This window comes from Oncorhynchus tshawytscha, linkage group LG03 (assembly GCF_018296145.1).
Source record: "Oncorhynchus tshawytscha isolate Ot180627B linkage group LG03, Otsh_v2.0, whole genome shotgun sequence".
In the NCBI taxonomy this organism is placed as follows: domain Eukaryota; kingdom Metazoa; phylum Chordata; class Actinopteri; order Salmoniformes; family Salmonidae; genus Oncorhynchus; species Oncorhynchus tshawytscha.
In genome coordinates this window covers 6,921,905-6,934,760 of record NC_056431.1, presented here as the reverse complement: position 1 = coordinate 6,934,760, position 12,856 = coordinate 6,921,905, and the positions used below count along the sequence as shown (strand labels likewise).

At 41.9% G+C, this 12,856-nt stretch overlaps 1 protein-coding gene across 1 annotated transcript in view; it reads right to left on the bottom strand.

Moving 5' to 3' along the window:
* Positions 1-11,873, bottom strand: part of LOC112244066 (ETS domain-containing transcription factor ERF-like) — an 81,942-nt gene extending 70,069 nt beyond the window's left edge. The window contains exon 1 of the mRNA XM_042308827.1: positions 11,742-11,873. Coding sequence (XP_042164761.1) covers positions 11,742-11,763 — 22 coding nt within the window. The 5' untranslated portion in view covers positions 11,764-11,873. The remainder of the gene's footprint in view (positions 1-11,741) is intronic.
* Between the last annotated feature and the right edge of the window lie 983 nt (positions 11,874-12,856).

The window sequence follows — 12,856 nt, the reverse complement described above, 5'->3', positions numbered from 1 at the left end:
TAAGGATCAGTCCAAATGGGATTTTACTGTAAGGCTCAGTCCAAATGGAATTTTACATTAAGGCTCAGTCCAAATGGAATTTTACAGTAAGGATCAGTCCAAATGGGATTTTACAGTAAGGATCAGTCCAAATGGGATTTTACAGTAAGGATCAGTCCAAATGGGATTTTACAGTAAGGATCAGTCCAAATGGGATTTTACAGTAAGGATCAGTCCAAATGGGATTTTACAGTAAGGATCAGTCACAATGGGTTCTTACAGTAAGGATCTGTCAGAATGTGTTCTTACAGTAAGGATCAGTCCAGATGGGATTTTACAGTAAGGATCAGTCCAGATGGGATTTTACATTAAGGATCAGTCCAAATTGGATTGTACAGTGGTGATCCACACAACATGACCAGAACCACAAGGTTAATATGATAGATTAGCAGTGTGAGTTACACCGTGCTATAAATGGAAACAAACACCGTCCTAACACCAAAGGTTAGGATTAGGAGAGTGTGTGTGTGAGGTGGTATCGGCTGGGTCAGGGTCAACCCAGGTCTGTGCAGGGTCGTGGCTGGTGTAATGTGTGATGTGGGGCTGGGTCAGGGTCAACCCAGGTCTGTGCAGGGTCGTGGCTGGTGTAATGTGTGATGTGGGGCTGGGTCAGGGTCAACCCAGGTCTGTGCAGGGTCGTGGCTGGTGTAATGTGTGATGTGGGGCTGGGTCAGGGTCAACCCAGGTCTGTGCAGGGTCGTGGCTGGTGTAATGTGTGATGTGGGGCTGGGTCAGGGTCAACCCAGGTCTGTGCAGGGTCGTGGCTGGTGTAATGTGAGGCTGGATGGAGCAGCAGAGTTATTTAGAGGAGCTAATCTGTCTGTTTCGTCTGATGTGAGCCGGGGATCACGGTTACCTGATCTCTCTCTCTGTGTGTCTGTGTGTGTGTGTGTGTGTGTGTGTGTGTGTGTGTGTGTGTGTGTGTGTGTGTGTGTGTGTGTGTGTGTGTGTGTGTGTGTGTGTGTGTGTGTGTGTGTGTGTGCGTGTGTGTCTGGCGTCAAGCTCAGATCAGTTTCAGTGGCACAGCCAGTGCTGTGAGGAGAAAGGAGCTGCGATACACACTAACAAATAACACACATGCCTTCTCTGTCAAATGAATAAACACTCTCTCACACACTTTTTGTGTCTCATATATAATACATAGTCACCACACCTTTGTAACATGTTGGCTCTGTAAAATAGCGATCTTATATTACACACCCACACACAGCTGAGTAACAGTGCAGGTCGGGCCAGGCAGCTTGCCACACCCTGCTTAGTTCCACTGAGCCAGACAGGATCATCACCGGAGATGATGGCCTCTCTCTCTCTGTGTGAGAGATAGATACACTCTGTCTGTCTGTCTCTATGTGAGAGAGGGTTGTGTTTTCCTCCAGTGTGAAATGCAGCACAGACGGCAACTATTAACTTTCTAAAGCAGGAATGTGGGAGGTCCAGGACTTCCCATAAAAAGCTGTGTGTCTGTGGGGTGGGGGGGATTATGGTGCAGAACACATGTCACTGCATCCTCCACCGATATCAACCCTTAGTAGATGATTTCTAATCCATGACCTTCTCCATCCTAGTAGCCAATACTGGGACCATGATGCCAAACGGTCAGTATGGGGATATGGCCTATTGGACCAACTTATAACAGTCATAGTGTGTGGATCACACACACACCAACAGATCCCGAAGGCACGGTTAGGCTGATAACAGACAATTACAGTGCCATTTAAATGGAGCAAATCCCTCCTGTTTCTCTCAGGCTCTGACCACACCCAGCTGTTAGAACCACTTATAACGCTCTATAGACTAGGTCTCATGTAGGGGAAATGGACCGTGAGAGTCGACCACATACCATCAAGTGGTCAAGCGTAAAGCTTTGAGGGCCAGTCAAGGGCAGAGTAGGGCTGAGGGCTAGGGGCCTCACAATACGATATTATCACAATGTTTAGATGCCGGTACGATATGTGTTGTGATTTTCACGATTCTATATGTATCGCAATTCGATACTATGATTTTATTGCGATTCGATGTTCCAAACATACTGCTCACCATGTCTGCTCCAGACGCACAGAGAGAGTCATGAGAAAACAAGTTTTGATCAATCATGGAAATAAAAGTGCTGAAAATAAATTGGCTCCATCTAAAAACAAATCTGAGAACAAGCTATGAAGAATGACACCGGAGTTTTGGTGCAGGTACTGCCAACCAGTGCAAAAATAATATTGCGATATTGTCATAACGATTTTCGCATGCCCAAAATATCTATTATTTAGAACGCAAGTACAGGTATTCGGACATGGCCCAGAGCGAGGGACAGAGCGAGGTGCAGTCTCTCCTCTTGTCAAAGCAGCCTCCAAACCCTGAGCTGCTCTGCTTCATTATGAGTACAATGAGAGGTCCCACTAGCCCCACTAGAGGTCGACCGATTAATTAGGGCCGATTTCAAGTTTTCATAACAATTTTGGATGCCGATTATGGCCAATTACATTGCGATCCACGAGGAGACTGTGTATCAGGCTGACCACCTGCAGCAAGAAGACAAGGTAAGTTTCTAACTAGCATTAAACTTATCTTATAAAAAACAATAAATCTTAACATAATCGCTAGTTAACCTAGTAATATCATCAACTATGTGTAGTTAACTAGCTTGTCCTGCATTGCATATACTCAGTGCGGTGCTTGTTCATTTATCATCGAATCACAGCCTACTTCGCCAAACGGGTGATGATTTAACAAAAGCGCATTCGTGAAAAAAGCACAATCGTTGCACTAATGTACCCAACCATAAACATCAATGCCTTTCTTAAAATAAATACACAGGTATATATTTTTTTCAACCTCCATATTTAGTTAAAAGAAATTCATGTTAGCAGGTTATATTAATTAGGGAAATTGTGTTGCTTCTCCTGCATTCAGTGCAAGCAGAGTCGGGTATATGCAGCAGTTTGGGCCGCCTGGCTCGATGCAAACGGTGTAAAAACCATTTCTTCCTAACAAAGACCATAATTAATTTGCCAGAATTTTACATAATTATGACATTACATTGAAGGTTGTGCAATGTAACAGCAATATTTAGACTTATGGATGCCACCCGTTCAATAAAATACAGAACGGTTCTGTATTTCACTAAAAGAATAAACATTTTGTTTTCGAAATTATAGTTTCTGGATTTGACCATATTAACTTCTCTAGGGTAGGGGGCAGCATTTGGAATTTTGGATGAAAAGTGTGCCCAAATTAAACTGCCTTCTACTCAGGCCCAGAAGATAGGATATGCATATAATTGGTAGATTTGGATAGAAAACACTCTAAAGTTTCCAAATCTGTTAAAATAGTGTCTGTGTGTATAACATAACAGATTTGGAAGGCGAAAACCTGAGAAAAATCCATTCAGGAAGTAGGATTTGTTCTCTATTTTTTTCCTATTCAATGCCATTACAGTCGCCATTGACTTAGGACTCAAATTGCAGTTACTATGCCTTCCACTAGATGTCAACAGTCTTTAGAAATTGGCTAGGCTAAAAACAACCTGAGGATTGATTATGAACATCATTTGACATGTTTCTACGAACTTAACAGATACTATTTGGATTTTTTTGTCTGCCTGTTGTGACTGCATTTGAGTCTGTGGATTACTGAAGAAAATGCTAACAAAATGGAGGTTTTTGGATATAAAGAGACTTCATCGAACAAAAGGAACATTTATTGAAAAAATGAATGTCTTCTGAGTGCAACCATATGAAGATCAAAGGTAAGTGATTAATTTTCTCTATTTCTGACTTGTGTAACTCTTCTACTTGGCTGGTTACTGTTTGTAATGATTTGTCTGCTGGGCTATGTTCTCAAATAATCTTAAGGTATGCTTTCGCAGTAAAGCCTTTTTGAAATCTGACACCGTGGTTGGATTCACAAGAAGTTAATCATTAAACCTATGTAAAATAGTTGTATCTTTTCTGAATAATTATAATGAGTATTTCTGTATTTGAATTTTGTGCTCTGCAATCTCACTGGACGTTGGCCAGGTGGGACGCTAGTCCCACATACCCTGGAGAGGTTAATGACCAAAGGCTCGAATTTCTGTGTGTTTATTATATTATACAGAAGTCTGATTATGATGTTTGATAGAGCTGTCTGACTGAGCGGTGGTAGGCAGCAGCAGGCTCGTAAGCATTAATTCAAACAGCACTTTCCTGCGTTTGCCAGCAGCTCTTCGCAATGCTTGAAGCATAGCGCTTTTAATGACTTCAAGCCTATCAACTCCCGAGATTAGGCTGGCAACACTAAAGTGCCTATAAGAACCTCCAATAGTCAAAGGTATATAGAGGTCGACCGATTATGATTTTTCAACGCCGATACCGATTAATCTGACAATTTTTTAAAAATGTTTTATTTGTAATAATGACAATTACAACAATACTGAATGAACACTTATTTTAACTTAATATAATACATCAATAAAAATCGATTTAGCCTCAAATAAATAATGAAACATGTTCAATTTGGTTTAAATAATGCAAAAACAAAGTGTTGGAGAAGAAAGTAAAAGTGCAATATGTGCCACGTAAGAAAGCTAATGTTTAAGATCCTTGCTCAGAACATGAGAACATATGAAAGCTGGTGGTTCCTTTTAACATGAGTCTTCAATATTCCCAGGTAAGAATTTTAGGTTGTAGTTATTATAGGACTATTTCTCTTGCATCCCTGGGTCAGTAGTAGTCATATTACTGGTACCTAATCATCATCACCACCCTTGATCTCATTCCCAACCCCAGGCTGGTGATACGGTGCCTTATCAACAGGTCCAGGACCGGTCTTCCTGTGTCATGTTGGTTCTATTCTATCTAGTAGTAATAGCTAACCACGGACAAAGCCTGATTTCAGATCTGTTGACCTAAATGTAACCTCTCAGATAATATAATTTGTGCTAAATCAATTTACCAAACACGACCATCAATTGATTGGCACTTGTTGAAAATCAGGAAATAGACTATTTGTCCATTTGCATTATAAATATACAACACTTATGCTATATTGTTGATAGAGTTCCTGATTTCCAGGCCTGAATGAAATAGTAATTCCATATTACTCAGGATGGAAAAATCACAGAATCAACAGATTAGTGTCTGGTAACATTAGACACATAGCGAGCAGGCAGAGTATCCTGTCTGATAGAACAGAGAGACAGATAAAAAATATATATATATATTTCACCTTTATTTAACCCGGTAGCCCAGTTGAGAACAAGTTCTCATTTACAACCGTGACCTGGCCAAGATAAAGTAAAGCAGTGCGACACAAACAACAGAGTTACAAACAAACAGTCAATAACACAATAGAAAATAAAGATTTTTCTAATTATGTACAGTGTGTGTAGAAGAGTAGGGAGGTAAGGCAATAAATAGGCCATAGAGGGGAAATAATTACAATTTAGCATTAACACTGGAGAGATAGATGTGCAGATGATGAAGTGCAAGTAGAGATACTGGGGTGCAAAAGAGCAAGAGGATAAATAATATGGGGATGAGGTAGTAGGTTGTTCTATTTACAGATTGGCTGTGTACAGGTACAGTGATCGGTAAGGTGCTCTGACAGCTGATGCGTAAAGTTACAGAGGGAGATATAAGTCTCCAGCTTCAGTGATTTTTGCAATTCATTCCAGTCATTGGCAGCAGAGAACTGGAAGGAAAGGCGGCCAAAGGAAGTGTTGGCTTTGGGGATGACCATTGAAACCTGCTGGAGCGCGTGCTACGGGTGGGTGTCGCTATGGTGACCAGAATGTTGGAGGCTATTTTGTAAATGACATCGCTGAAGTCAAAGATTGGTAGGAGAGTCAGTTTTATGAGGGTATGTTTGGCGGCATGAGTGAAGGAGGCTTTGTTGCGAAATAGGAAGCCGATTCTAGATTTAATTTTGGATTGGAGATGTTTAATGTGAGTCTGAAAGAAGAGTTTACAGTCTAACCAGACACCTAGGTATTTGTAGATAAAGAAGCTTAGAGAACAGATCATCTCTATCTACAAACTATTAGATTGCTATATCCTATTTAGAACACTCTCATTCTGGCAATGAACATAGATTGTAATGAGTGAAGAGGCGTTTGTTAAGGGTTAAAACTCCTAACCAGGCCTACAAAGCACAGCAACAGGAAACTGGAGAGTGAATGAGAGAAAGGCCTGCTGGGATTAAAGCCTCATAATAATGTGACTATTTGAAGTCTCTATTATTAGGGCAGATTTGTGGTTAGATAATGCCTCGGTTAAAGCTCAACTGTTTGTCAACACGGTTTAGAGAGCGAAGGAGTGGGACTTGCACAAGCACGGACACACAACACACAAGGTCGACACACGTTCAAGTGAATGCAAACACAAACCCAACAACAGCACTTTATACACGTGTACATGACACCGCTCAAACACACTCGCTCTGGTATACACACATCCAAAACATACACACCAGTCTTGGGTACACATACACACTTCCCAACACAGAACCAAACACACACTCTATTAGAAGGGCCACTTGTGGTGGGGTGTGGTGATGTCATCAGACCCCTCCTCAGGGCTGTTTCTCTGGGGTAGGGGTGTACTGGAATGTGGCAGAAAGGGAAGGGGGTGGAGGTTAAGAGAGGTTAGGGAGGAGAGCAGAGGCCATGGGGCTCACACAGTCCGTCCATCAGGCACTACAGAACAGGCATGGCTCTATATGGGTATAGAGGCGGCAGGGTACCCTAGAGGTTAGAGCGTTGGACTAGTAACCGGAAGGTTGCGAGTTCAAACCCCCGAGCTGACAAGGTACAAATCTGTCGTTCTGCCCCTGAACAGGCAGTTAACCCACTGTTCCTAGGCCGTCATTGAAAATAAGAATTTGTTCTTAACTGACTTGCCTGGTTAAATAAAGGTCAAATAAATAAAATATATAAGCCACAGAGCCACTACAGAACAGGCATCACCGTTGTGTTGTACACAAAACAAAACCACATTATTCTTGGGAGAGAACACCCCCATAAGATAAGAGAGGCCTGCTTCATCTCAAGTCCCTGTGATGTCAGACATAGCCTTTGTTGTTGTGAAATAAAAAAAATATGCAGAGTTGGCATTAAATGTGACTGAGCTTCCTGATGCTGTATGTATGGGGGAAGTTGGTTAGTTATGTGCTTCACAACATGCAAGAGAGAGCAGGAACAAACTTATGCCAGAATTTCAGGAATGAGCTGACTTAACTAGCGAGCTTGATGGTCCCTGTTTGACCTATTTGGAATCCCCATATAATCATGGCCTCTTTTTACAGTGTCATCGTTCACGGTTGTTCACCTTTGATAGGCCTCTGACTACAAACCAGCTGACACATTGACTGCAGCCACATGTGTTGCATGCTTGATACAGAGCATATTTATGATTAGCTTGAGTTGATCATACTATTGAAGGTGAGATCACCAAAAGCTATCTATGATCTTTTGTCACATTAGGCCAATAGCACGTTACATCTCAAAACGAAACATGCTAAACTTCTTCACTAATTAGACAGGAGATTTTGCTCATACTACTTGACTATAGACCTACACAACATCTAAGATAAACCAGTCAGGGATGACATGATTATCAGTCACCTTGAATATGAAAGCGTGCCGCTGATAGTGAAATGATACTAATCTAACACACAGCAGAGATATACATACTCTGACCACTTCCTCTTCCGATGCCGTACAGTACAAACCAACCTGCACCAGATAGACACGGGTCATTCACACAGACACGGTGAAGTCAGGCATCGCACTGTGTGAAAGCCGCAGGGCCGGAGTACAGCTACAGTTCACTTCACGCTCGAGTAAAAACAGTAAAAACAGTCATGGACAATTCTCGTTCATTCGTTTCAGTTTGAGTGGTAGTGTTTGTACAGTGATTGAGTCAGTGCGGAGTGGACAGATGCATTAACATGGGAATTACGTGGATCGGTGGGTGTGAATGAAGTGAAGGGTGCAGTCATCCTGACCTGTTAATAAAGAAGCCGAGCCATGATGGATAGTGTAGATAGAATGGAGGTGTGTCGGAAGTTTACATACACTTAGGTTGGAGTCATTAAAACTTGTTTTTCAACCACTCCACAAATTTCTTGTGAACAAATTATAGTTTTGGCAAGTCGGTTAGGATATCTACTTTGTGCATGACACAGGTAATCTTTCCAACAATTGTTTACAGACAGATTATTTCACTGTATCACAATTCCAGTGGGTCAGAAATTTGCATACACTACGTTGACTGTGCCTTTAAACAGCTTGGAAAATTCCAGAAAATGATGTCATGGCTTTCGAAGCTTCTGATAGGCTAATTGACATCATTTGAGTCAATTGGAGGTGTAGCTGTGGATGTATTTCAAGGCCTATCTTCAAACTCAGTGCCTCTTTGCTTGACATCATGGGAAAATAAAAAGACCTCAGAAAAAAAAATTCAGACAAATGCCTGAAGGTACCACGTTCATCTGTACAAACAATAGTACACAAGTATAAACACCATGGGACCACGCAGCCGTCATACCGCTCAGGAAGGAGACATGTTCTGTCTCCTAGAGATGAACATACTTTGGTGAGAAAAGTGCAAATCAACCCCAGAACAACATCAAAGGACCTTGTGAAGATCGACAAAACACCAAAGGCTGCTCAGCAAGGAAGAAGCCACTGCTCCAAAACCGCCATAAAAAAAAGCCAGACTACGGTTTGCAACTGCACATGGGGACAAAGATTGTGCTTTTTGGAGAAATGTCCTCTGGTCTGATGAAACAAAAATAGAACTGTTTGGCCTTAATGACCATCGTTATATTTGGAGGAAAAAGTGGGAGGCTTACAAGCTGAAGTATACCATCCAAACCGTGAAGCACAGGGTGGCAGCATCATGTTGTGGGGGTTCTTTGCTGCAGGAGGGACTGGTGCACTTCACAAAATAGATAGCATCATGAGGATGGGCAATTATGTGGATATATTGAAGCAACATCTCAAGACATCAGTCAGGAAGTTAAAGCTTGGTCGCAAATGGGTCTTCCAAATGGACAATGACCCCAAGCATACTTCCAAAGTTGTGGCAAAATGGCTTAAGGACAACAAAGTCAAGGTATTGGAGTGGCCATCACAAAGCCCTGACCTCAATCCTATAGAAAATGTGTGGGAAGAACTGAAAAAGCATGTGCGAGCAAGGAGGCCTACAAACCTGACTCAGTTATACCAGCTCTGTCAGGAGGAATGTGCCAAAATTCATCCAACTTATTGTGGGAAGCTTGTGGAAGGCTACCTGAAACCTTTGACACAAGTTAAACAATTTAAAGGCAATGCTACCAAATACAAATTGAGTGTATGTAAACTTCTGACCTACTGGGAATGTGATGAAAGAAATAAATGATTAAATAATTATCTCTACTATTATTCTTACATTTCACATTCTTAAAATAAAGTGCTGATCCTAACTGACCTAAGACAGGGAATTTTTACTAGGATTAAATGTCAGGAATTATGAAAAACTGAGTTTAAATGTGTTTGGCTAAGGTGTATGTAAACTTCCCGACTTCAACTGTATATAGGTCTGGAAACAAGTTCATACATTATAGTGCCGGCATGTGTTTTTAAAGAGAAACAAATGTAACAATGCAATGGTTGCTGCACCTTTGATGATTTCCATAAAACAGTTTCCCAGCCGGCATAACCAGTTGACTCCCCTGCCAGATTTAATACTGGCTCACAATATAGATGTTTTAATTAAATAAATGTACTTGATTAGTTGGTTGTATTGTCTCCTGTTATCGAACTTAATTGGTTATATCACCATTACATGGTAAATAACAAGCACATAGCCTACAGTTGAGAAGTCCGCAATTTGGCAAATATGAAATAGCTGATGTGGAGTTGCGGCTGTCAGTGAGACGCATCTATAGCCCTAGGCCAATCGCAATATTTCAAAATTAAATTAATAAACACAAAAGTCACATATAGTCCAAATGATTTAAGTGTGAAGTGTAGTTTATTCCTATTCGTAGGATACACCAGGACTAATATCTTGGCACTAGTGGAGAGCGTCGACCATATCTCTGGTGAGTGCGCATATTCACTGTCTTTATCATTGGGTGAGTCAGTGCCACTGGAAAGTTGATTACAATAATTTCCTCTTCAATTGTAGATGGAAGTGATATTGTACACTTTGTCTCCCCTTTTCGTAGGCCTAGATTAGATGGTTACATTGACGACAAGGTTGTTTTTATTGATTTCAGTTTGTCTTTGTCAGTGTCAGCAGAGTAGCATAGGCCTAACCTGCAATTTGTGTAGTAGGCTATTAAAAGATTCTGATGTCTCCAGACATGTAAAGTGTTGTAGAATTGCATGAAATGTGTTTATCAGCTAGGGCTGAGCTGCTTCCCCAAAGATGAAACTCCAGCGCCACCTATGATGCGGTGTATTTCATTGTTTGTTTACGGTCGGACTCAGATAGTTGGTCTGTTTTGTCAGCGGCCCAGTCACTTTTACTCATCCCCAGACATCTGCCTTCATCACTGATCATTACGAAAGTGAAAGCGAGATTAACGTTTAATTATTGCTTGAAATATGCCTAAAACGTTATTGTAAACATCAGAAACGGCAGGATTTATTCTAACGTCTTGTGATTTGACAAAGCCTCCACCTTCGAAAATGACAGTCCATTGAAACGTTCACCCGTCTCTCTAGCTCCGCGGCCTTCATAACTAACCAAGCATGGCGTCCTCGCAAAGTAAACAAAACAAACTACTCACTTGCATTTTCACGGCTCTAACTAAATCTATGTGTTGTGCTAATGACAACTTAATCTGAACGGTGAATTAAGAGTGAATTTGGCCGATTTAAGATGCTTCGAAAACTTGTCCATATACTTTCTACGAACGGGTGAGGGGAAAATCCCAACATGGATTCCGCAACATTCCACGGCTGGGTCCGTGCACAGTTACGTTGCAGAACTTATTGAAGCACGATACAAACATAGCACGAATTAATCAGATTTCGATTATGACAGGTTCATACATAAAACAGCAGCATTTGACGTTTCTGAGAAAATAGACCCTAAAGGTGGCCACATTTTTAAAAGCTATGTCGACCAAACAGCGGAGAAATACAAACTTGACGGGATGCATAGGATGACAAACAAGCAACACCTTGTAAATGACCAAATTAAACGAAACTCTTAAAACAACCCCGGTAGCTAGGTCTAATCTTCCCATAAAGTGTCTGGTTCATATGATTCACCACAACTCAACCAATCGTTTAATTTCCGTTTCGAGTATTAAAAGTGGATGTCCGCTTGCAAAAGCTTCCATTTTGAATGTCTCACTAAAGCAACTCAACTTCAGCTACATCAACAGGTCGACAATCAATCCACATTGACATATTCCCAGCAAACTAGACACAGTAAGTATAAACAACACTTTTGCATCAACTTCAGTTGTATCAACTTATCAAACATAACCGGAGAACGAGTTGAATACTGTATAGCTACAATGCAATGAACTCACGTCAGCTAGCTGTCAAATGCACGGCTAATGTTAGCAAGCTAACCAGCTAGTTAAATGTATTTAACAACTTGTATGACTTTTGTTCACCACTTAATAATTGACAACAACAGACTGAACAACTGGCGAAGACAACCAGCAAGTTCATGATCAAGTTCATCCGGACAAAAGTGATCGACTTGTGTTTTGCACAAACTTACCCGAATCTCCGGGGGTTTTCATTTTGAGTGTTGCAGGATAGTTTACGTTCGCTAGCGAGCTTGGTGGATCTCAAGTCAGTAGCGTTTGTGGAAGGAAAAGTCGTCTCCCTCTGAGCCCTTCCTTTGGTTCGGAATGGAAAACGAGGGGGAACAGGCTAACGTTAAACTTTCCACCGTTGCTCCACTCACGGGCCCCTTTGCTTCCACTTTCTTTCCCAATACCCCCTTCCTCAACTGTAGCGATAGGGGGGTAACGTTACTTTCCCCGAATCGCAGTCAGTTGATGTAGCTCACTGCTGTTTGTCCCACGGCAACTTCGCCTTGTCCTGTTCGAGGTGCAGCGGAACACGGTCAACCGTCCTGACAAGCACACGAACCGAAAACCCGTATCTTTCCTTGTTTGCATATACTTTCACGAACTGTCGACTTGTTTACTCCATCTCAATCGCATCTTCCCCGTTGTTTGACATATTGTCGCTAAAATAACCGTTCTGTAGAATAGCAGTCGTCCTCTCTTTAGACTTTCTTTCTTCTTCCACTCACTAACATTCTGTACTCCGTGGCTACTCTTTCTCCTCCCCCTGGTTCCTCTCTCGGGTGTCGTGTTTCGCTCTCTCCTCACGGGGCCGCCCACACGGACAGGGGGGCTCTAAGGGGCGGGTCACACCCACTCACCACGAGCCAGGGTGGCGTCACTGCTGCAGCACGCGGCGTCGCCATAGAGACCGCCACAGCGACACTGCCGTGGTGACATCATATCCGTGTCCTACGATTCTAGAGGAGAGAAGACCGTCATCACGTCCTTTTACGTCAATAGCAGGTACTTTCTTCTAATTATCTCTTTTCATTTAATGGTAATTATATCTATTGATGTGGCCAGATTATTAAACCACTGTACAAATGCACAAGGCATTATAACACTAGACTCTGAGCATATTGCAACAGGAACGAAACCAAACTTATACACACTTCCCCCTCTATTTCACATGGTCTACTACACCTCCCTGCTGAATTTGGTGGCAATGATGGGATATTCCCTGGCCACCTGCGGTCTCAGGAGAAAGTATTGCATATATACAATATTGTGTCCTGTCACTCAGGCACTAGTCTGTGGC